This window comes from Sapajus apella, unplaced genomic scaffold (assembly GCF_009761245.1).
Source record: "Sapajus apella isolate SASKATOON/1434 unplaced genomic scaffold, GSC_monkey_1.0 scaffold118, whole genome shotgun sequence".
Lineage (NCBI taxonomy): Eukaryota > Metazoa > Chordata > Mammalia > Primates > Cebidae > Sapajus > Sapajus apella.
Genome location: NW_022437058.1, coordinates 2569527 through 2594108, shown reverse-complemented (window position 1 = coordinate 2594108; position 24582 = coordinate 2569527). Strand labels below are relative to the sequence as shown.

Genomic DNA, 24582 nt, shown 5'->3' with positions numbered 1-24582 from the left:
AAAATGTACGTGACATTACTAATAATGAAGTGTGAACCTAGAGGAAGGACTGAATGGTCTTTTTTTCTATATATAGACAAACATATTACTAAATTATTGTTGAGCTAAGATGCAGTCAAACACAGTGAAGTCAAGAACATGGAGAAAATAAAACGTGTTATAGAGACGTGCTGAGCAGTTAATTAAAATATTACATTATCTTTTCTAAATTTTGTATGCTTGTAGTATTTACCAGCCTTTTAAAAATTCTAATTTATTGAATTTTTTCTTAGTCTAAAAAATATGTTCTATTTATACCTAACTTACATTTTTTCAAAAATAAGAGAGTCTTCAAATTGTATATGCTTCAGATACCTCAATACTGGATCTTCCCTTTTGGAGAAAGGTCATATAATTTTTGGAAAGTAAGCTTTTCTCTCTTTCTCTCTTTTTTGGAAAGTATGCTTTCCTTCCTTCCTTCCTCCTTCCCTCCCTCCCTCCTTTCCTGCCTCCTTCCTTCCCTCTCTCTCTCTCTCTTTCTTTCTTTCTCTCCAAAGTTTCACTCTTGTTGCCCAGGCTGGAGTGCCATGGTGTGATCTTGGCTCACGGCAACCTCTGCCTCCCGGGTTCAAGCAATTCTCCTGTCTCAGCTTCCTAAGCAGCTGGAATTACAGGTGCCCACCACCACGCCCAACTAATTTTTGGTATTTTTAATAGAGAAGAGGTTTCGCCATGTTGGCCGCAGTGATCTTGAACTCCTGACCTCAGGTGATCCCCCCACCTCAGCTTCCCAAAGTGCTGGGATTACAGGCATGAGCCACTGAGCCTGGCCTTTGTTTTTTTCCTAACAAATACATTTTTCACAGAGAGCTGTGACTAACTTCTCAAAATAGCAAACTGTGCTGTCATACAAGGCCTCTGGGGGCAGGGGATCTCTCTCCTCACTCAGCCGCTCTCTCTTGCCCTGGTCCCTGACATCACCAATGAGGCAGCACTCTGACTCTCACCTGCCAAACGTGGGCTGGAGGACTCCCCTTCCAGTGCTCGCTTCTGGCCAGCTAGACCCCAGAATAGGGCAGGGCTGCTATGGCAAAGGCCAGGTGTGAGCATCACCTCTACATATGCTGCAGACAGCTGTGAGGGACAACTGCCGACTGGCACTGCACAGCCCTCCACAAAAAGCCTCTGTTTATATTTGTTATTCTTCAAGTACATGTGCAAAGGCCCTGTAACTACTTCCTCAAAGTCACTCCTGAATGGTGTGAGTGAGCTGTGTGGTCAGGACACAAGAGGGAAAAGCTGATGGATGCCTCTGTGTGTTCTGAGATTTCACATGGACACGCCCCAGCGCCACACTTTGCATGGGGAGGAGGGTGAGGCCCGTGATTGTGGAGTCTCTGGAGATGGATTTGGTTGCTGGCTGCTGTTTCTGCCTAGCTTCAGACAACATCAGGGACCTGGTTTTGCCTTCCAACCTTAGATAGCCTCCTCCACACCTGAGTTCTTGTTTGAAAAACAAGGAATTTAGCCCTATTAAGTGGTGAATGCCCTCTGGCTCAGGTGTGCTGACACCGTAAGTGGAATTCACGTATAGTTCATGAGGAGAGAAAACTGGGATCCGAGTTGAACAGCATCTCCCAGACATAATCTGTTTCCATCATCTGCATTTTGAACTGCGTTACCAAGGATTTATAATCAGATCTAGACCTCCAAAATATGCTGCCTCACCCTCAGTGTTTTCAAGGTCTGTTTGTGCAAAGGCATTTTGTGATGGCCATGGTGATGCGTGTCTTTTAGGAGTTCTTTTTTTTTTTTCTGTCTTTTAATCCAATTCTTATCAATACCACTTTCCACGTAACGTGATATTTAGGCTGAAATGCTGGCATCTGAATGGTGAAGACGGCATATTAGTACTCATGATGAAAGTGTGAAGAGTAACTGCTGGGGTTTTGTTGACCCATGTTATCTACCAAGCTAGTAAAATCCTCTTGATTAGTTTACGGCTTGCAATGCAGAAATAAACTTCCAACTCCCTCTGTGAAATAGTTATTCTTTATTTAAGTCTGTCACTTCATAAAAGCAAAAGCCTAGCGTGAATTCTTTTATGATCAGACTGCGACTCTCTATATATTCACAGCCACTGAGTGGAAATAAACCCACGTCCTGCAGACTGAATAACAAAAGGGAAGGATAAGAGGGACCTGCCTGGCCTTCTCACCTGCAGAAGAATGACTCACGTGCAGAGGTCATGGTTCAGCTGTGATGCAGGGACGGGAAGAGTTTGCATGGATGACCAGACATTTGGTGTATGCCGTGTATGCATCCAAGTGCGGTCAAGGCCACTGCAGGTGAATGTGCCGTTCCCTGGGTGGGGATGGTTCTTGCTGCCTTCAGGCCTCTGCTCAATGGTCTCTCTAGCAGCAAGGCCCTCCCTCCCCACGCAGCATTAAAAAAGCCCCAGCTCCCCGACCCCAGTGTGTTCTATGCCCTTACTTAAATGCAGTTCTTTCTCACTGCTCATTGTCCTTTCACTGAAATGCAGACTCCACAAGGACAGGTGTTTGCTGCTTGAATTCTCCCTTCCCAAAGTCCAGAATGGTGCCTGGCACTTAGGCTTTCACACAACTACAGACTCCGGTAATGTTGGTCCATGGATGGATAGGCTGACACAATGACTGGAAAGTAGACATGAGCGCATTCTTTAGGAGAATCTGAATGAGGGCCCAAGAACAGTGGGAAAAAAACAGCAGCTGGCTCACTGAGGACATCCAGCAGTGACTGCAATCTAGTTCTGACTCCAAAGACCCTGTGCTGTGGCTATTCATTGCAAATAAGGGACATTTTGTAAAACTCTCTGCAAGTAGGCCAGATTTGGATGACTCAAAACCAGGTCTGGGACTTCCTGCAACTTTGGCCCCACCCAACAGGGGAATACAGGACAGACTCCCGCAGTGAATCAGGAGCTGATGCACTCACACCGAGAGGGGAGCCACGGGATCTAGTGAGGGTTTACAAGAGTTCCCTGGAGCCTTTTAGCTCTGTTTCCATGAAAGAAACACATCTGGACCAATGTCTAGGCAACCTGGACTTGGGAGACATTGTATTCACGGATGCAGACCCTGCCCCGTGCTGGAAGCAGGGAAGATTTGCACTGTATTCAGTACAGTGGCAAACTCCCCATGTTCTTCACAAGCATACACGACCATATTCAGACACTCACAGTATAACACGCCTACTACCCTTCAAAGAGGAAGGTTTACACACCCAGCAACAGCTAAGAACCCCAGCCAAGTTCTGTAGGAGATGCAAGTTTGCCAAGAGGTGAAATTTCCAGGGTGTTTCCTCACACTTTCTCTGTTAAAAACACCGTAAGATACCCTGACAAGGAGACTGCTGGTGCTCATTGATGGAGAAAGAGCATTGAAGACAGAAGAAAAGCTACACACGTGATGATCACATGTGCTATGCTGTGTACGTGGTGCGCGTTTTCATTGAATCCTCAAGACAGTCACAGACCCAGAGGAGCAGGGCCTGGGGAAAGTTTCCCCACAGCCTAAGGTTCTACAACCGTCACGGGAATATGCATTCTGAAGCTGGCTTTTGCTGCCCAGGCTTAGCTCTGCTCTTCCCTCTCACTAATGCCCTGCCTGATGCCAGGTCTGGGTGTGGGGTGCTATGCACTGTCAGTCCACGGGTGAGCCCTGCAGGTGTGGACGGAGTACGGGAAGGTGCGGGAGTGTGTTGTGGACAACGCAGGGGAGAAAGCCTTGGGAGTTATTATCTGGGAGGTTGGCAAATATAGGGTGATAACTGGGCAACTGCAGTGTAAGGTGGAATAAGAACCCAGGCCAAGAGAACAGCTAAGGAGGGGCCGCTGGGCGAAACTGCAGAAGCCCAGGCTTCTCCCCACAGTCCCATGCCTGGCTAGCTCTGACGCCAGCTGAATAGGAAGTACAGCAAGTTTGAGACTCTCTCGTATAAACCATAAGGCCCAGTGTCCGGGGACACGTGCGGTGAGGACAAAGGAGAGGTCGTTCTGTACAGGGCAGACAGGGAACGAGGCATGTTCGTCAAACAAGAGTTGTACCTTCCTGCCTTCTGCATGGGGTTTATACATGTCCTCGGGAAAGGAAGGAGTGAGCAGAAGTCGTGGCCATGAAGGGCGCAAACTGTCGTTTTCAGGAATAGACAACTCTGAATAAAGAAACGGCTTCATGGCCAAAGAGGCTATGAGCAGGCATCTTAGCCAGCAGGAAGTCAGCCAGTCTCATCTTGCGGATTATGCTATTTTGGGCTGACTTCACACCCCAAGATGCCAGTGTGCACTGTCCCATGACATTCATGTTGGAAATTATTGCTGAGAAGATGGTAGAAGCCAAACCTCAGGCAAATTAGCCATAGGTGCAACCACCGAGGGGAAATGTCTTCCCCTCCCACAGCATTGGGTCGCTGGCCGGTGCCGCACCCCACGAAAAACCATCACTCTACACGCTGCCACATGGCCACCCGGGCCACTCTTCCTTTTTTTTCTTCTTCTTTTTAAGAGTATCGTGTTCCTTTTCTTTCTTTTTCTTTTTTTTTTCTTTTTTTTTGAGACAGGGTCTCACTATGTTGCCCAAGCTGATCTCATGGCAGCCTCAAACCATAGTGAGATCATAGTGAGGATCGAGCATCCTCTCGTCTTCCCCTCCAGCGTACTGGGACTACAGGTGCATGCCACGGCACTCAGATAAGATCATTTTTAAGATACAAGGTCTGATGGTAAAGTCTGAGGAAACTCCTTTAAATAGAAAGACATGCAGGGAAAACACTTCTAAATCTGGGAAATGTTTACAAAGTCAAGTGGGGGTTCATCAACTGCCTGACCATGAGGCTGCATCGCTGTTTCTGGTTGTTTCCAAGGCAAGCATCTCTGTAGGGACACCGAGAGGTGACACACACAGGGGATCATTTCCCCCAGGGACAACCGCCCCGCTGGGCCACCTTGATCAGAACACCTCCAGGGAACAAGGTTGACACCTCCCAACCACAGTTCCTTACCTTCTCTGGACAACTGACTGCCCAAGTTGGGCTGTATCTCAGAACCTTCTACAATTAGATTTATATTGAACCACTGAGGACAGCAAACAGAACCCAGGATTCAGAGAGACCTGCTAATGATCGTGTGCCTAAGGCTGAAGCCCACGGACCTGCGCTCACCACTCACAGATGCTACTCCCAGGAAATTTTCCTTAACGTCCTTCCTGTTGGCACCTTGTTTCAAGTGAAAATAGTAGAAGTAAAGTCTGAGATCCAGGGGGTACTTTGAGTGAGCAAACTGCAGTTATTTTTATTTTAGTTGGATAACTAAAATTAAAAGGAGAACATGGGGCTGAATTACATTTTCTTTACATATTATGTCCCTCAGCGCCCCAAAGGCGTGCTCATTTAGAATCAGACTGCGCAAAATAAACACTGGGTCACAAGGGATAGCTTCAGTTAGAAGTGTCTTTAGGACAGGCAAGCATGCATGTTGTCCAATGACAATGTATGGCCCCTTCCCAGGGTCATGTGAGGCCAGTCATGGGGAAGCTGAACTATTCCCAATTGTCCACATAAGCCTGGTGGCAGGAGGTGAGGGGAAGGCAGAATACTCACAGGAACTTTCCGTTTGTCTTTGATCCTATCAAGACAACTTGCTCAGATTCTTCCCGAGTGATTCTTCCATGGAACCAAGGCATTTTTTCATGGGCTGTGGTGGCGATCAGCTTCTCCAGCTGAGGCTTCTGACTGATGATGGCCTGCTCCAGAGCCTGACCCTGCCACGTGGAGAGCAGAGCAGAGTAAACCATACCGAGGAAAAATGAAAATGATCCAATCTATCTCAAGTCCTAGCATGGTAAAACAGAATCAAACCTTATTCACTCATTCATTCAATAAATAAAACCAGAAAGACCTTTACACATCACTTAAGGACTTTCAAGTGTATAAATAAAAGTAATATGGCCGGGCACAGTGGCTCGCGCTTGTAATCCCAGCACTTTGGGAGGCCAAGGAGGGTGGATCACTTGAGGTCAGGAGTTTGAGACCAGCCTGGCCAGCATGGCGAAACCCTGTCTCTACTAAAAATACAAAAATTAGCCAGTTGCAGTGGCACATGCCTGTAATCCCAGCTACTCGGGAGGCCGAGGCAGGAGAATTACTTGAACCCAGGAAGCGGAGGTTGCTGTGAGCTGAGATCGCGCCACTGCACTGCAGCCTGGGCAACAGAGTCAGACTCTGTCTCAAAAAATAAAAAAACAAACATACATATCCTTTGCTGTGGCAAAGCCAACTCTTTCAAAGTTTTATCCTGCAGATGCTACATACAAGTGTAGTATATGATAGGTCTAGAGCAAAGTTATTAACAGCGTTTATTCATAAACAGGAAATGTGTCCATCAATAGGTACTAGTTAAATAAAATGTGGTGCATAGCAAGTGACACCAGATAGCCAAAGAATGGGCAATGCAGCTACTATATGTGCTGACATAGAAAGTTCTGCAAGAGATATTAGGAAGCTATAAAATTAAGTGCCTATCAGTGTGTACAGTAGGACCTTGCCAGCTAAACAGAAACCAATCGATACCTATCAATGCCTCTCCGAAAAGGCCTTCCATGTGCTGGGTAACGGTGTTTTCCCTGCAGTGGAGAAACTCACATTGCTAGCACAAAGGGGCCCACACTTCAACTGTGGCTGCGAAAGAGGAAAGGCTCGTATTAGAGAGAGGTATTTTTTTGGCCAAAGTTGATGCCAAGGAGATGGCTGTGTTATTGAGGCACACAGGACACATAGCTGGGAAGTCCGTGTGGGGTCACAGGGCCCCCTGCGCCCAGGTAGCAGGACCAGCTGTGACCCACCTGCAGGTTCCACGTCTGCTTCACATATTCCCTGATGAGGTTTTCCTTCAGGTCCTCAAAGGGCCCAGTCTTGGGCTGCACCCCTTGGGGCCGGTTGAAGGGCTTCTTGAGGAGGCAGACCAGGCCATCGGACTCCTGGGAGTGGTAGTGGCAGAGGTCGGCGGGGCTGGCGTGGGTCCTGCCACCGGCGATGGCATAGGTACCATTCAGCTCCCGCTCGATGGTGTAGTGATGTGCCTTCCTCCCGTGGGCCACGGACAGGGCAAATCCGCCCAGGTAGTTGCGGCTCTGGCGCAGCAAATAGAGCCCGTCACTCATGCCCCCCTGGACCAGGTAATCTTCTGCCTCCTCCCGGGTGATGTTGCCGAAGAAGAAGGGCAGGTGGTTGGCACTGTCAGCCATGCTGCTGCTGGCCATGCTTCAGGGGCCAGAGGGCGCACACCTGCGCAGGTGTCCACCTGGGCAAGACAGAGAGAACTTTGGTGAGGAACCCACGTGGCAGGGAACGTTTGCTAAAACCACTCACACCCTTTTAAAGTGGAGACAAACCCTTCCGGCTCTGAACAGAAGCACTTTCCTCTGTGGCCCTCCCAACACGCAGTTGTCTTTCTGCTCACACCATCATTTTAGCTTCTAGCACGCCCTCTAAATAAGCTAAAATCAGAGCAGTTGATGAAAGTGATCAAATTAAATAATTCTTTTTTGGGGGGCTGGGGGGAGACAAAGAATTCTAAAAACACACACACCACGAAGAGAAGCAAACAGAAGGACAATTGTAAAACAGGACTGTCGGGCTCACCCTCAGGGTCCCAGCAGCACACAGGAGGCAGAATTGACCTGAGCACAAGCCAACTGCTCCTCCCGAGTCCAGGCAGTTAGAGAAGGCTCACTCCTCATCACAGTGATAGTACCAGGGAGGACGCTGCCACCGCCTCACCCACCGGAGCTGCACGACGCTGCCTCAAGCAGTCAGTCACACGCTGGCACTGAGCCCCAGAGGTTGAAGTGAGGCCATGTTGAGGACCCACACGGAACTGCAACTTGTGGTCACCACAAGGTTTTCCCACCTTCAGCCTAGGGCTGTGACAGCAACAAGCTGCTGCCTGAGGCATGAAGAGTAACACCCTCCCAGCTCCCGGGGCCTGGGGCCCATAGGCTGTCCCCTCCCCGCTTCTCCAGACCACTTCCTGGGCAACACCACTTCCCATCAGCAGGGCCCGGGTTAAAGAGATAGTGCCGGTTCCCAGCCCACGAGGACATCTCAGGACAGTAAATAAATATATCTCAGAAGCAAAAAGGAAGGTGGCCAGTGCGTATTCAACATGGAGAATTTTTCCTCTCAGTCATATTTATAAATGAGAATACTACATATTGCCAGCCCCAAAAGTATCCAACAAGGCACATTTAACTAAAAGGGCTGGTCATGAATGGAAAATTATCTAGATGACTTCATCCATTTATCCAGGGAGCAAAGCACATGCCCCTCATGCTCCACACACACACACACACACACACACACACACCACACACCACACACACACACACCTTATACCATATGCACACTACGTGCGTGTCACACACACTATAGACACACACCACACATGCACTACACATACATACCATGAACTACAAGCACATTGTGTACATCACACTCACACCACACAAATACATACACACCTCACACACAAAATATACTACACACAACACATGCTATGCTACATACACACTATACACACAAAACATATATGAAACACATCACACTACTATATGCACACTATACACATCACACTACACACATACTACATGCATGCCACACACACTACAAACATATACCACACATGCACTACACACACACCACACACACACACCTTATATCACATGCACACTACATGTATGCCACACACACTACAGACACCACACATGCACTACACACACACACCGTGAACTACAGGCACACTGTGCACATCACACACACACACCATGCACACAAACTACATACACACCACACACACAAAATACAGAACACACAACACATGATACACTACATATACACTGTACATACAAAACACATGAAACATATCGCACCACTACATGCACACTACACGCATCACACTACACAGACACACCCCATACCACACACACACTACATGCATGCCACACATACTACGAACATATACCACACATGCACTACATACACACCACACTATAGACATCACACATATCACACACAAACTACATGCACACCACACACACAACACACTACAGACATCACACACACCAAATACAAACTACATACACACTACACACACAACACACTGCACACACCATACACTGAACACACACCATACACACACAAACTACATACACACTACACACAACCGACTACACACACCATACACAAACTACATACACACTACACAAACAATACACTACACATAACACATGCAACACTATATACATATGACATACACAAAACACACAGGAAACACACCACTACATGCACACTACACATCACACACGTCACACACACACCACAAACTACACCACACACACACACCAATACTATACACAACACACACAAAACACACATATGAAGTGCACCACACCACAGACCCCACACTACAACAATGTGAAGCAGCTTATTCTCAATCTGCACTCTCCTACAAGGGGCTACAAAATGTAAGACTGTCAGCCTAACACAGGCGACAGAGGTTTCCCCAGACCGTATCCTCACATCAGTTCTCCTGGGCGACCCCCAATTAGGCGTGGGTTTTCTTATAATTTGAGGATATTAATCATCATTTCCTGGCTAGCCTCTCATAGCAGTTGACTATCAATTACTTTTCTTTGTCCAACAAGTTTCCAAAAATTCATCTCTTAGCAGGTCTTTTTGTTTTTAAAAGTATGTCCACATTTACTTTTGAGTCTAAGAGTGCTGGTAACAAAAAGACATCTCTGGAAACAGTGCTCTGTGAGTCTCTTGGAAGAAACACTTCTCTTCCGACTGCTTTCCCCTCGGGCTAAACTTTCTACAGTGCTTTGGTTGCAGGTCAGCCACGGCCCTCAGCCTGCCTTTCCCCCATTCCACCCTTTTCCTGCAGTGGGTCTTCTCAGGCCTACAACCTCATTTCCAATGTTTCGCTGCAGCCCAGCACAACTCAGACTTCCACATGGCCTGGGGGCTCTGATACTCCCAGGGCCTGGGGAACTGCTGTTCCTGCAGCCCCGACAATGCGAATGCTGGGCTCTGACACCATCTGAGACTAGGCTTTCTATCTTCTCTGCCTTCCCTGCCCAGGTGGTGCCCCAGCCAGGAACACAGGGGTCCTCTGCAGGCCTTGCATTCTCTGAGGTTTGTCTTCCAAGTGTCCTTGGTGCATGCTCCTACTGCCTATATCCATGACCCCTGCCTGGGCTAACCCTGTCCCTTCCACTGTCGCCCTTCACCCCTCACCTTCTGCCTCCTGCTTCCTAACACCTCCCTCTCCAGCTGCCCAGTCCTCCCTCAAAGCACACCTCAGCCCTCCCTGCTTCTTCCAACATGCCCAGTCCACAGACCACACTGGACTGCACTGGGATGCTGTGGCTGGCCCTTCCCATCCTCACTACACATGCCTTCCACTGGGGAACGCAGCTCTTCCCCTCAGCCACCTCTGTCATCCCTGCAGATCCAGCTCAAACACCCCTCTCGCTACATACCTGGCCCTGATGCTCGTGTCCCCTCTGCAGGGCCCAGGTTACTTTCTATGTAGTTGCAGAATAGCAGACTGCACCATCAGCTCCAACTGAGCTAGTAATTTTGTAGGAACAAAATTTTAAATAAAATGTGAGCAAATGCTTTTTAATTTATATAAATCTTAACATAGCTACTATTTTTAAAATTCATTGGCTTGTCACTAATAATCACATGGCTGCTGGCACTTAGGCATGAATCCCATGTTGATGTGAATGGAAAGGAAGCGAGACAGGCCGTGGCCAGGTCTCGGGGAGCATCTGCAGACCTGCAGCAGCCTCCAGCCACATGCCGGGGACACCCTGTGTGGCTTCGATGGTGCATTGCAGAGACATTCCCAAGTAGGTGGCAGAAGAATGCGCTGCACTCAGTGTCAGCACTGATGTGGCTGATGGCCCTTTTCTGGCCATGTGACTTCCTGTGCTGGAGCTGACCTGGCTGTGGGTGACGGTTTGGGCAGAATCAGTGGTTCACTGCAAGGACAGTTTATGCGACATTTTTGGGCTATGTAATTGGGGAAATAAACAATGTCTGCCGCTGTGCATACCTTCCTGGGACAGGCACCCACTGGCACTGCCCCGGGGCCTTGTTCTGGTCTCCCACCTCCTCTTTCACAGGCCACCTTGGCAGGAGATGGCCATCTCCAGCCACTGCCCACGGTGGCCCAGGCTGCTGATCTCAGCTCTACTTTTCAGATATCAGCACTCACTCAGTATGGAAAATCCAGAGAGTCTCGCTTTTCACTCAGCCATTGTCTCAGCCACAGCTGAGACATCTCTGCCGCCCCCACCACCTGCGACAGGGACGGAGCCGGTGACTTTCACCTGTATGCATTTCTCCGGCACACACAGACTCGGCCTTTCCACCTGCTGCTTCTGCAGCTCACAACACTTCACTCTGACTACAAGGATAGCCCATGGCTCAGATTCTCTTTAGCATTCTCTGGGACCATTTTCATCTCAATAGTGTTTAGAACTTGCCCCCTAGTTTTTGTTAATTCAACATTCCAGTTATTTTTTTCCACGTGTGAAACTACTTCAATCCAAAGCACCAAAATGAGAAACAAACTAGGGCCCTCAGCTCCTCCTGAACTCCACCTGTGCCCCTCAGCCTGCTGGGTCTGGCACCTCAGTGCACACCTGTGCAGGTCGCGTTTCAGCGAGGAGGGTCTTCAGGTGTCAGGTGAGCTCCTCAAAGCACTGAAAATCCCTTGCTCTTTTGAGACCTGTTGGTGACACAAGATAAATGTCCACTTAGTAGTAGAAAGTGTTGTTTCCCATGAAATGATCTTTTGTAATGTCCTAGGCTGCATACCTCCCTTCCAAGCCTATTTTTTCTCCACAGCACATCTCCACAAGGCAGAAGCCCTTTAAATCATGATTCAGTACTGAATTTGAGTGTTGTCTTACTCTTCCCACCAGAGGGCCAGCTCTAGGAGGCAAGAATGAGATGACCTTGTTCACTGCCAAATCACCATGCCTGGAACAGCTCCTGGTGCAGGAAAAGTCATCAAAAATATCTGTTGGTTAACAGGTATTTTACTTCTCTCCACTGAGCTCCTGATCTGCACGTCTGCTTATGTCCCCGCTTGGATGTGTAACAGACAACTTGACCTCCACGTACACCAGATGAGGCTGTTGGCTCCTCATACCAGTCCCTCAGCAAACCTATTCCTCCCTCGATCCGCTAATTGAGGAAATGACACAGAGCACTGCAGTTGCTGAGGATGAAACCCTAGAGGCTTTCAGGAGTCTTCTCTCTCACTGAGTGAGAAAGGAGCGTATTTTCTAACAGAAGCATCAGCCACTCACACTGATGCAGGGAGACCATGAGCTTGTGTAGGAGCTGCATATATCTGACGCAGCCACAGGGATAAAGAACCGCAAATCAGGTTAGATGAGCTGCTCTCCAGGGTCCTCTCAGCAGCTTTTCTTTGAAATATATTCCCAAGCCGTTGTGTCTCCCCACAGCCGCTGATGCTGTCCTGATGGAAGCCACCACCATCTCTCAGGTGATGGAAATCTCACCTGGTCCTTCTTTTCCTTGCTGACCATTCCCAACCCCGAAGGTGGATGAGGCTCACAAGGAGCCTCTACATCCACATCACATTACAAACCTTCCTCCCTGGCCCACAAGGTTCTCCTCGACCAGGAGCGCTGCAGCCTCACCTTGCTCATGATCTCCACCACACTGTGTTTTCGCCTCCGGGTCGAGGCCTCTCCTGCCTCCTTCTTCCTTCTCAGGCCTGTACGCAGCTCAATGTCCCCCTCGGAGAGCTGCATCATGATGACCCAATCTCAGGTGCTGCTTCCACCTACCTCGGTCACTCCCACCCATAGTTAACCCCTCAAAAGCATCTCTTACCTTCATAGCTTCAACACAAACCTGCCCTTGCCCTAAAATGTGAACTCCAAAGGTCTGGAGATTTTACTGCCTTGCTCATGTCATGCTTCAGGGTTTAACCAGAGGCTGGCAAAAATCCTGCTCAATGGAAACATGTTGCTCTCTGTGTTTTAGGGTTTCCACAAGGAATATACAGTTGACCCTTGAATAATGTGGGGACACTGACCCCCCACATGTGATAAAAATCCATATATAACTTTTGACTCCCTCAAAACAATTAATAATCTACTATTTACCAGAAGGCTTACCCCAACATAAATAATTGATTTTGCATGTTATATGTATCATATACTATATTCTTATAGTAAAGCAAGCTAGAGAAAAAAATGTCATTAAGAAAATCATAAGGAATAGAATAAATATTTATAATACTGTACTGGATTTATCAATACCATAAATTTATTGTCATCTGTTTATAAGATGACTCATCCATCTGAAATGTCAGGCAACCATGGCTACAGATATCCATCTACAATCCTCACCAAGCAATTCAGCTTCTTCTTATAACGTCATGACTCCTTGGGAGCACTTCCAGCCTCACTGTGACCCTTCATATGAAACCCATGGTGTCATTCAAGCTGTACGGTATTGCACTAAACATGAAAAATACTTGAGAACCACAAGAGATCACTTATTAAAGATCACTTTTTACTGCAATATGCAATTTACCTGAGAGATGAACTGCTCATGCAGAGATGATGAGCACCACACAGTAATTTAGGCAAGTACTTGGAACTCTTGAGCGCATCACAATAGCAATAGGAAGTGGCTATGAAATTATCACAGTAGCACAGTGGGTACCGCAGTTCATTTTTTATGCAGTTATGATTTAATGCTGCATCTTTATATCTATTTACATTTCCCTTGACTGTGAATGGCACCATATGTGGTCTATAAGTGTTTGTGTAAGTTTTAATAAATTTTAATTTTTATAATAGATTTGTGTATACTTTATGGTAGTAAATGAAAAAATAGACTGCATGTATTTTGTGCATTCATGATATACTTAACTTGTTCTTAACATTTTTTGTGTTTCCCAGCTGTGCAGTTCATCTGCAAGTTTTTAAAAATTGTCAAAAGCCTTCAAACATTTTTCCAATATGTTTGCTGAAAAAAAATCCGCATACAAGTGAACCCACACGGTTCAAAGCTATAATGTTCAAGGGTCAACTGTATGCTGCTTTTGTTATAAAAATGCTAAACATGCAAGTGCTGTGTGTCCAGATGGAGACTCACAGGGTCAGAGTCAGAGAGCCCCAGAAACTAAACTTCTAGATGCCCCAGCCCTGCAGCTGCATCAGATGGAGCTTGGTCCCCACATGAGCTCCTGGCCTCTTAAGGGAAGGGAACTCACTCCACTGTGTGCCTGATGCTTCTGTTAACAAAACACTTTCTTATCTGATTCCCCATCTCCCCTTCCCCATCTCTCCTTCATCCTCCATCTTCCATCTGCCCGCGGGACAAACAGAACACAGCCAGTTCTGCTTCCCCAAAACAACCTGCAAATGCTTGCTCTTGGAAGTCACTCCAAGTCAATGCATTCCTCCTGGCTTGACATTATTTCAAGACCTCTCACTGTCCTGGTCATTTTGTCCAAACAATTTCACATCGTCCAAGCCCCTCTTAAAAGTGCACCAGCCCCAATGGTGCCCCAGCCATCCAGCATCCCCGCTGGGCTTCTGAAGAATGAACAACTTCCCTTTTCAAAAGCATGTGGTCGGAACACATCCCCCATCTTCAATTGGCAAATTAAGACAGCTGCCTTTACGCTGCACCCCCTCCTTATGATGGTTTCACCACTTTCCATCTGGCACCATTCATCACATTAGCTCAGGGTTACTCAACTTTGGCACTCCTGACATTTGCGCTGGATTCTCCTCTGTCATGTGTGTAGGGTCAGGGCTGTCTTGTCCAGTTCAGGCTGTTTAGTAGCACCCCTAGCCTCTCCCCACTAGATGCCAATGGCACCCCATTCCCGATTCATGACAGCCAAACACCATCTCCAGATATTGACAAGTCTAAGTTACCCTAAGGGTAACTTACCCCTGACTGAAAACCACTGTGTCAGCTGTTGTGGACACAAATCTGATGTGCCCCTTCTATTGCCCTAGCCCAGGGGTGTCCAATCTTTTGGCCTCCATAGGCCACACTGAAAAAAGAAAAATTGTCTTGGGTCACATACAAAATATACTAACAATAGCTGATGAACTACAAAAAAGAAAGGAAAGAAATCTGATAATGTTTTTAAAAAGCTTACAAACGTTAGTTGGGCCACATTCATAGCTGTCCTGGACCACATGTGGCCTTTGGGCCACAGGTTGGGTAAGCTTGTTCTAGCCTTTTTACCAATAAATTAGATGAGCAAATATTCCCCTATATAATTTGCTAACGTCATCACCAAGAACAAAGAACAAGGAGGGCTGGAAAGGAATGGAACCCCATAGAGGTGGTTCTACTGGCCCAGAGGGCAGCAAAGCCAGGGGTGCGGAGGTAAGAATCAAGAATGCTGGTGACCCATCCCAGCTCCCTGTGACCTGGGCACCACAGCACCAGAGTTCCTCACCAGTAAAAGGGGATGACAGTACACCAAAGCCACTGTAATTAATTGCAGTCATGAATGGGGAGTGTGAAGGGGTTGCCAGGGCAACTGAACCCTCTCAAGTGGGAACTTTGAATAGAACAGAGAAGGATTAAGTCATGGTGAGATGAAGAAGAGAAAAGAGAAAAGCATGGGCAGCCCCACATGTCAAAAGAAGGCATGTGTGTGTGTACACGTGTGTGCATGAGGTCAGGGGACAGACAGACATGCCCACCCCCACCTGAAGATGGTAGAGAAAGTCAATGGAGGCTTAGACTGAACCAAAGACAATGCTTCCTTACCTCAAAATCCTCCCTAGTGCCAGTCAGTCTTTACCTTGCATATGACACAACGTGAAGAATTCAGTCTAGAAAGGAGCCAGGTTTATTCTACAGGCTTTGATTCTTTCTGCCCCACACCCAAGGAGCCCTGCCAGCCACCCTCCTGGAGCCCACAGAAATGGATGAGCCTGTCATATCCCACCAGCATCCTCACGTCTTCCATATGTTTTATTTGAATTGTACTGTATCCTTTTGCACTTACTGGCATGTTTCAATCTTCTCTTCCAACCAGACTTCCATGGTCCATTTCCCCTATGTCAGGACTAAGGCTGACTGTACAACCTTTGCCCTTTAAAATGCGTTTAGTTGGGAAAGTATCATTTACATAGTTCTACCTCATCAGGCAGCAACTTTACAGATGGAGAGCAATAGATCCATGCTTGTCACCATAAGCACAATGTTTCAGATACCCTTTGAGCTAAGTAAGAAGTCATATTTCTAGGGGCAGTCTGATGGGAAGATTAGGCACAGATGCTCACACCCGGGCAAGCAGAGAAACAAGCTGTCCAGAGACCATCCCTCTGGCAGAGGAAAAATTCATCTCCTACAGAGGAACAGCCAGCATGAATGCCAACATGATGAAGAGGGGCTAAGTTCTACAGGCCCACCTAACACTAACCCACCCAGCTCCCTGTCCATCTTGGAGTTTTAGTTCTTTTTCTTTTTCCTAGTCTATGTTCCCCAAGCCCACTAGAATAGACACCGCATTAGTGTAAGTATGTTTACAATTTTCTTCCATACCACCTAGAACAAGGCCACTTTAAGTATGGGTCTTCAGCCTTCAAATTTTGTTGGAGAGTTAAAATGTATACATGGCAGGCAGCCTCCAAGATGGTGCCCAACAATCCTCACTTCCTGGTACTCCCACCCCTTGAACACAGACTGGCTGACTGCAAAGTGACAATGTGGGGTCTCTGAGGCTAGCTCATGAAAGCCCTTAACACTTTTCCTCAGGGCTTGGATTCCTCACTCTGGAAAAAGCAGATGCTTTGTTGGAAAGATGCTCAAGCAACTCTTTGGGGAGGCTCGTGTGGTAATGAACTGAGGCCCCTAGCTAATAGCTGGCACTCAGTGACCAGCCGTACAAGCAGTCACCTTGGAAGAGGATCCTCCATCCTCTGTCAAGCCTTCAGATGAGACTGCAGCCCTGGCCCACACCTGACTGCAACCCTACAGAGGGCCCGAAATGCTTGGCCTGCAGAAATTATGAGCAATAATAAGTGATTATTGTTTTAGGCCACTAAGTTTAGAATGATCTGTTATGTAGCAACAGATAATTAATATAGCATGTGCAATGGAGTTGGGCGAGAGAAGAAACAGTGCTTAATAGATATTTAAATGAATATGTGAATGAATTGTTGACAACAAAGGCTGGTGAGTGAATGAGCTAAGTGTTAGAAGCTGGGCTCCCACAGAGTCAGAAGACTTTCTGGCATTGAAGAGGTAAGTGGAGGTAGAATAGAGGTTAGGAAGGAAGGAGCTGAGCCCAGGGTATGCTCCCGGAAGCTGCCTGCCTCAACCTATCTTCCTTCATGTCCACGTTTACCTGTAGAAAACGGTTAGAGGCCACAGTATCTGGACCTCACACTTACAGATTATGGGAACCAGGATCAAAGGATGATGCCAAAGTTCAGGTTAATTTATTGTCACTAATAACATTTTAACTCATAAATCTTCATAGTGTCATTTCTTTCTCTTCTTTGCCCTCTCTCAATCTCATCAATATCACTACTTCTGGCTCTATTCTCTTTCCATCTTACGTATGAAACAAAATACAGTTGCTTCTTGTTATCCACAGTAGTTATGCTCTATAAAGTTACCATGAAAATTGAATTTGCAAATCCTGAACAGTTGCTCCTAGGGAAATATGGGGTTAGGTTCTTGTGATCCTCTGGTTACAACATTTTTGTGAAATCAGTCAATACAGAACCTTGTTTTATGTGTATTTCTATTTAAAGATATTTACTTCATATATATTGTTGATTCATTAACCTTGAACTCATGGTCAACAGCACAGTAACTCATGCCGGAAGGTAGCTTCCTTAACATACATATTTTCTCTGTAAAGCACGTCACAGCCTTCTTGCACTTAGAGACACCAGACAGTAAATATGTTAGCACTGTGCCTGGGGCTATTTTAAATAGCAAAATCACCCCCCAAAAAGCACAAAAACGCAAAAAGCATGGACTAAATGGGCCATGACAAAAGAAAATGTGTTTATAGGAGCCAAAACAAGAAAGCAGAGTGTCACTGTGCAACCTCAGCATCTGTGTTGGGTGACTCAAATTTATCACTGATTTGGGCATGTCACAAATGACTACAAAAGTGCTGTGAATATTGATTTTGGGGTTGCAAATAAATTTAAATAAGTAGGTGAATGCGGAAATATGGAATCCATGAATAATGAGGACTGATGATAGGTAATTTCCCTTCTATCTCCCCAATCTTCCCTGAAAAGACCCAACCTCATCCATAAAGATATATAAATTTGTCTTGGACGTTTTGGGAAAATAGTTTTTTCTATGTAAGACTGTGTTCTTAAATATATTACCCTTATCTCATAAATCTGTGTTCATTTTCTAGCTTGGCATGGAACCAGAAGAGGTAGCCTATGTCTCTGTACTCCTTTTTATTACCCGATCTGTCCTAGTTATCAAGGGGCCTCAGCCCTGAGATTCCAGCTTCTGCTTTTCTTAAGACCCACTGAAGCATGGCTCCTGCAGGTGCTGCTCCCTACCCCAGCCCCCTCAACTTCCTGTAGTGCACATTTCCAGCAGTGCTTGGCAATTGAAGGTGGTTCACTTTCACATCCCTGGGCCATCAGAGCCCTCCTATCATGCAGACTGAGGTGACAGTCGGGGAGATAAGCGGTTCTCTGGGAAAAGACACCTGGAAACATTGCTGCCAAACCCATACCATTTAAGGGAACAAAATCAGCACCACGCAGAAGGATATCCAGGCTCATCACACTCAAACCACATAGCCCCCTCAATGCAAAGCAGCCCTGTTAAGATGCGCCTGGGAATTTCCTCTGAAGCTTGAAGCTGAGAAAATTAAGTGTAAAAACTTGGGTTAAAGGAAACTTCATCTGTGGGTTAGATTAATTTTCGTAAGAAAGAGGAATGAGCCTACCCAGAGGGAAAAATCGATCTTGCTGGGCTGGTCAGGAACTGGCTGATTAGTTACAGAGAAATGACCTAGGAAGGGGCGATATGGTGGGACCACCCTACCCAGCACCAAGCTCTGCAGACAACCGTGTCTGACTTGTCTGCAAAGGGCTGAGGGCACTGCCTTGTGTGGCAGGATCCCATAGTGCAAAAGAAAACATGTGGACACAGACTTGTGGCCTCAGCATTGAGGAACAGGCCCAGCTTCAGGGCCTGAGGTGGCCTCGCATCCACTCCACTGGCTTCATTAGCAGGTGTCACCTGCCCTCCAGGACACCATCCTGAGGCCTGTCCCCAAGCCTCCCTGAAGCCTGCCTGTGCATCACACTGCACAGGGCGCCTGATCCCCAAGGCACAGCCTTACACTGTGCACATTCTGCTGAGCAGTTGACTTTCCTACATTTGCAGGAAGCATAGGAGACTTCTTAGTATACAGAGATACACATTTCAGAAACAAAAAATGAAGCTAAGGATGGTAGGCATGAGGCATGATTTTTACTAACGTTTAGAAATAGAGGTATATTGAAATACTTGAAAACATTATCCAAACCTTCAACACCAAATTCTCTTGCTGTGCCTTCAGAACTTAAGACTTGAAAATGCATCAAGCAAAGGCTGATCTATCTCAACCAAAACGTAGAAATTTTCAAGCTCCACAAGAGACACTCAGAAATCTCTTTTCTATGCCCTCTTTGCCATAAGTAACACAGATAACAGATATTATGCTTTGGTGTCAACATAAATGTTAAATCTCAACATGGTTGGTTATAAATAAACAGCCAGCCCATCTGGTGCATTTAATTTACAATCTAAATGACTGATTCATTCAATATGCTTGTTGAGCATCTATCACGTGCAAGTCATTATGTTAGGTGCCATGTGAGAGAAAAGGGAACCTCCTGCGACCCTGAAAACAGGTAGGTAGAAATGGCTCACAAAAGGAAGAGAACAAGGATCTGGTCCAAGAGTTCCACTTTCATCCTGGGGACTATGTGATTTCCAGCTTTTCTACCATCCACACCTCTTCTTGCCTCTAAGTGGGACTGGCCAAAGCCACCTGCAGATTCTAGTTCTTGGCGGAACTCTGGCTCATGAAAGCCCACATGTCCAGTTCTTCCTACATGTGGTCTTCAGGCTGCCCCAACCTCAGACTCCCTTCTGGAAAACAGGGTCCTGGGCCCACATCAGACCCAGCAAACAGGGCATACAGACAAGAAGTGTACATTTCAAACAGCCTCCCAGGTGACTTTTAAGCACTCTAATGTCTGAGAACCTCTGCTACAATCCGGTATTGCCTTGTTCAAGTGCTACAGTGTGAGAGGGGAACAAGCTGACCACATTCACCTCCAGGATCAGGGAGAGAAGCAGTCAGGAGGTGGGCCAGAACTGGGCTGCCACTTGCCATGGATGGGGAAGAGGGCCAGGGAAGACAGTCAAGTCACTGTGCTGTGCTGGTGACTGGGCGGGCTGTAAGCTTCACCTGGGAGACATCTCTGCTGTTCTTCTCCACCAGGAAGAAGTATATGCCTCATCACACGGATGTGCACGGAGGAGGGGGAAGGGATGCACAGACAATTGGTAATTAAAAAGAGCCAGCCTTTGTGAATAATTAACTGAACACTGGGTTACAACCAAGGTCGCCACTTAGCAATGTCCCTTGCATGTTCTCTTGAGCAGAAGAGGACAGGGTGGGGTTGCAGCCAGCAGTCTGGGGACCATATTGACCCTGAGTGGGGCCAACGACAACTCCCCAGTGAACCGCACCATCTACCATGACCCAGGGCCACCTCCTCATTCGGTCTTCTCTGGGGAAAAATACAAACAACCAACAAGATGCTAGACAAAAGAACTCCCATTGAAAATGCCCGATAGATCTTACTGCCTTGTTTTTATCTAGGCAAATCACACAGGGACGATAAGGGCAGCACAGTCACAGGCTTTCCTCGATCTTGCCCTGGCACCCATCCCAAGACCCTTTCCTATTCAAGTAAAGGCTGATCTATCTCAATCAACACATAGAAATTTTCAAGCTCCACAAGAGATACTCAGAAATCTCTTTTCTATGCCCTCTTTGCCATAATTAACACAGGTAACAGATATTATGCTTTGGTGTCAACATAAATGTTAACTCTCAACACAGAGAGGTGAGGTCACAGCGGACAGCAATGACAACAGCCAGCAGACCTGACATTGCTCATCTGTGTCTTCGTGCTTTGCTGAAGTTTCCAGCTTTCAGGCTCTGTTTTACTTTTCTATCACTACCTCACTAGCATAACCTTTATGGGGACCCTGCATCTGCTAGAGAAACCAACATACCTGACTTAAGCAAAAAGGACACAGTGAATTTGGATTAGGAAATATCTAGAGTTTTACTGAATGTCTATTTAAAAAATCACCAGCATTCCTTTTTCCCAGCCAGTTAAAAAATAATTGCGGGTGACTCAGGACTGCAAGATATTACAGAAGCTTATGATGATCTCCTGATATTTTATAATTGTCTTTCATAAACCTGAGACATAAATACACCCAATGCTTAAAAGTGGTCAAGGCTATAGGAAGGAAAGAAGAATGGTTTAGCTGCATCACAACTGCAGGCAAGACAAGATGGCAAACCGCTAAACCTTACAGCTCAAGACAGACATGTGCTCCGTGGGAAAATGCTGGCGGCAGAGGAGAGGAAAGGCAGGCACAGGCATGAAACCAAAGTATCTCTCCTACAGATACCCACAGATGCACAGAGCCTGAGGTTAGGATTTCTAAATATGCTTCGTTCCAACAGATTTGACCTACCTCCCTTTCCTGGATTCAAATGCAGGTCTGGAATCCCAGGCGCTGGGGAGTATAGAATGTGGGAAGGGATGAAGCACACAAATCTGAGAGGAGTATTTCAAAAGGAAGACAGCTGAAACAGAGAGAGAGCACAAGACAGGTATCAACAAGCCAGAGTGCTTCCTGCTGCTGGACGATGCCTGCAATTAGGGAAGTGGGCTTTTCCTCAAAGTGTCACCATGCAAAACAAACCAGAAAGCAGAAGTGTGACGTCCCCAGAAGCATGGGGCCTCTTTTAATTGCACATTCAAAATGAAGTAATGCTCTGAGACATAGATCCTTCCAGAATACACACCAGTTTAAGAGTGAATCAGTGGACACGGCTGGGCCATTTAGTGCTTGGCCAGCCTGGAAATGCCCTTTCCCAAGCGTTTTTACCAAAATGAACTTGGTCTTGAATTGCTAGGATGGGTATAGCAATATTTTCCTGATTATTTTATGTTTTTTAAAAAGTCCTACAGCATAACATGTATCAAATTCAACCAGAAGATTGAACCAAATAGGAAGGGTGTCCTTGAAAAGATCTTAATGGAGACCTCAAGATGCTAATTCCCAGACAGGAGACTGAAAAAGTCAAGCAGAGATGGTCTTGATGGCAGAAAGGCCAATGTATAGGGCAGAAGAAGATGCTGGCACTCTCTGTCCCTGTTCCCAGGCCTCCTGGGCAGAGAGCTGCTCATGATGCTAGCAACAGATGCAGCTTTACAGAGCGCCTCTGACCAGCTACCTCAGGGTACGTTTCAAGCATCTACTAACATTCCCATGCCCTGTGAAGCAAGCAGCTTTTGAATTTCCCACTGCAGTCTGTGATATTCCCCACACTCAAAAAGAGCCAGAAGCTCAGCCAGGGTCCACTTCACAAAAGGCCATAAAACATCACTAGAAATGCAAGATAAAAAGGAATCCTCTCCAGAGCCATGGGAGCTGGAAGGAATCATGTTGATGAGTTTACTGGGGTGGGATTAGGAGCCTCGCCAGGGTAAGGGAAGTGTTCAGAAAAGCAACTGCAGACAATCTGCACCTGCACCCCAAACTTGTGAAAAGGACAGCTTTGTGAAAAACAGCTTCTCATTTTATAGAAGATGAACTTGAGCCACAAGGAGGTTGGGAGCATATCTTTAGTGCTGGCCAGAATAACCATGGTGATGAAGGTGATGAGGACAATGCAAAACAGCTCTTCGGTGAGCACTTGACTCACAGGGTATCAACTGATTGGAAAGCATCCCTAGTGATGGATACTACTGTTATCCTCAATTTAAAGAGCTGGCCATCGTGGCTCGGGAGGGTCAACTGGCTTGCCGAGGAACACACAGTAAGTGGTGGAGCCAACATCTGAAGCCCGCCTCTTCTCTTAGCTACCATCTTCAGGTGGAGGTGAAAAGGCGCTCATAGTCAACTCATCCAAATGCAAGCTTGGGGCTTTCCTGCCTAACTTGGAGATGCTTCTTGTTCCCTGGAGCTGGGAACAAGAAGCTGCTGCCATGTAAGAAGTGCCTTTCACCTCCCTCCATGATTCTGAGGCCTCCCCGGCCACATGGAGCTGTAAGTCCAACTAAACCTCTTTAGTTTTTATCAGCAGAGTGAAAACAAACGAATACACTGTGTGTAGGACCTCAAATGGCCACGAAAGCATCATGGTTGTTGATTTGGGGATTACAGATAAATGGCTGTGAGGAGTCAAATTCTCAAATTCAGAAGCCACGAATACTGAAGATCGACCATGTATTATCTCACATAAGACTGCTGTGTGTGACTCAGATTCATTCTTTATTTTGAGTGACTTCTAAGATATTCACAAAGGGCCTCCGTGGTCACAAGCTGGATGGAAAAGTACAAATTACTGTAAAAATCAATACAGAGATACCAACACTTAGAAAATTATAATATCAGTCTCAGCTCCTGGTAGCCATATCTCCCTGTATTCCTTTGGTTTTCTAACAAAGTGTTTCCTGCTACTCTCAAAAACATAAGTTTTATTTACATATGCCAAAAATCAGCTGATGGCATGAGAAAACTCTGCCTGATTTACTATTAGAGGGTTGATATTTGCTGCAGGCAAGCTGCACAGCTGAGTCAGCATAATTCCTGCAGGGTAGAGAAGGCCATGCAGCCTAAATAAGGAGCAGCAGAAGGGCCTGAGCGCGGCCTCCTGCTCACGAGCTAGCCAGCCTTGAGCACATTACTCTCCACTTTCTCATCCATAAAAGGGTGTAGCTGGAAAAAACCTATGGTTGCTGTCACGAATAAATGAGATTATGCATGACCCAGGCGGCTCCCATGCTTCTTTACGATCTGACTGTAAACAGTTCGAGTGCAGGGAAGCATCCCGGCTGCCGCGACAGCCCCCCCACCTCACCCCACCCCTGACACTTGGGAGGTGCCCCATAACTCCATGTGCCGAATGGATCGAAGCAAACAAAATGTCCTGGTTTGGCCATCAGAGAGGCTGGCGGAAGCATCGGGTTTGATGCCACATGCTCTAGATTTCCCTCTGTAAGATAAATATCAAAATATCAGATTGCTTGAGTGTTGGCAGAGACACTGCCTCCTCCTCTCTGAAATGACCCTGCAACGAGAACCCAAAAGAGAAATACGATGGAACCAGCAGGCACCCCTGATCCTGAGCAACGATGCGCCACAGCAGAGCCAAACGCAGCTGTGTTCGCTCTGGGA

At 46.7% G+C, this 24582-nt stretch overlaps 1 protein-coding gene across 11 annotated transcripts in view; it reads right to left on the bottom strand.

The window, feature by feature from the left end:
• SYK (spleen associated tyrosine kinase) overlaps positions 1-24582 on the bottom strand; it is an 80429-nt gene that overhangs the window by 39806 nt on the left and 16041 nt on the right. For 4 of the 11 annotated variants that reach the window (XM_032260448.1, XM_032260451.1, XM_032260449.1 and 1 more), the window contains exons 2-3: positions 6858-7315; positions 5617-5777 (exon numbers count right to left, since the gene is read on the bottom strand). In XM_032260448.1, the coding sequence (XP_032116339.1) occupies positions 5617-5777; positions 6858-7274 (578 nt within the window). In that variant the 5' untranslated portion in view covers positions 7275-7315. Of the gene's footprint in view, positions 1-5616; positions 5778-6857; positions 7322-11729; positions 11816-15036; positions 15143-21870; positions 24249-24582 lie in introns of those variants that run through there. The other 7 variants (XM_032260443.1, XM_032260447.1, XM_032260444.1 and 4 more) reach the window with 7 other exon arrangements.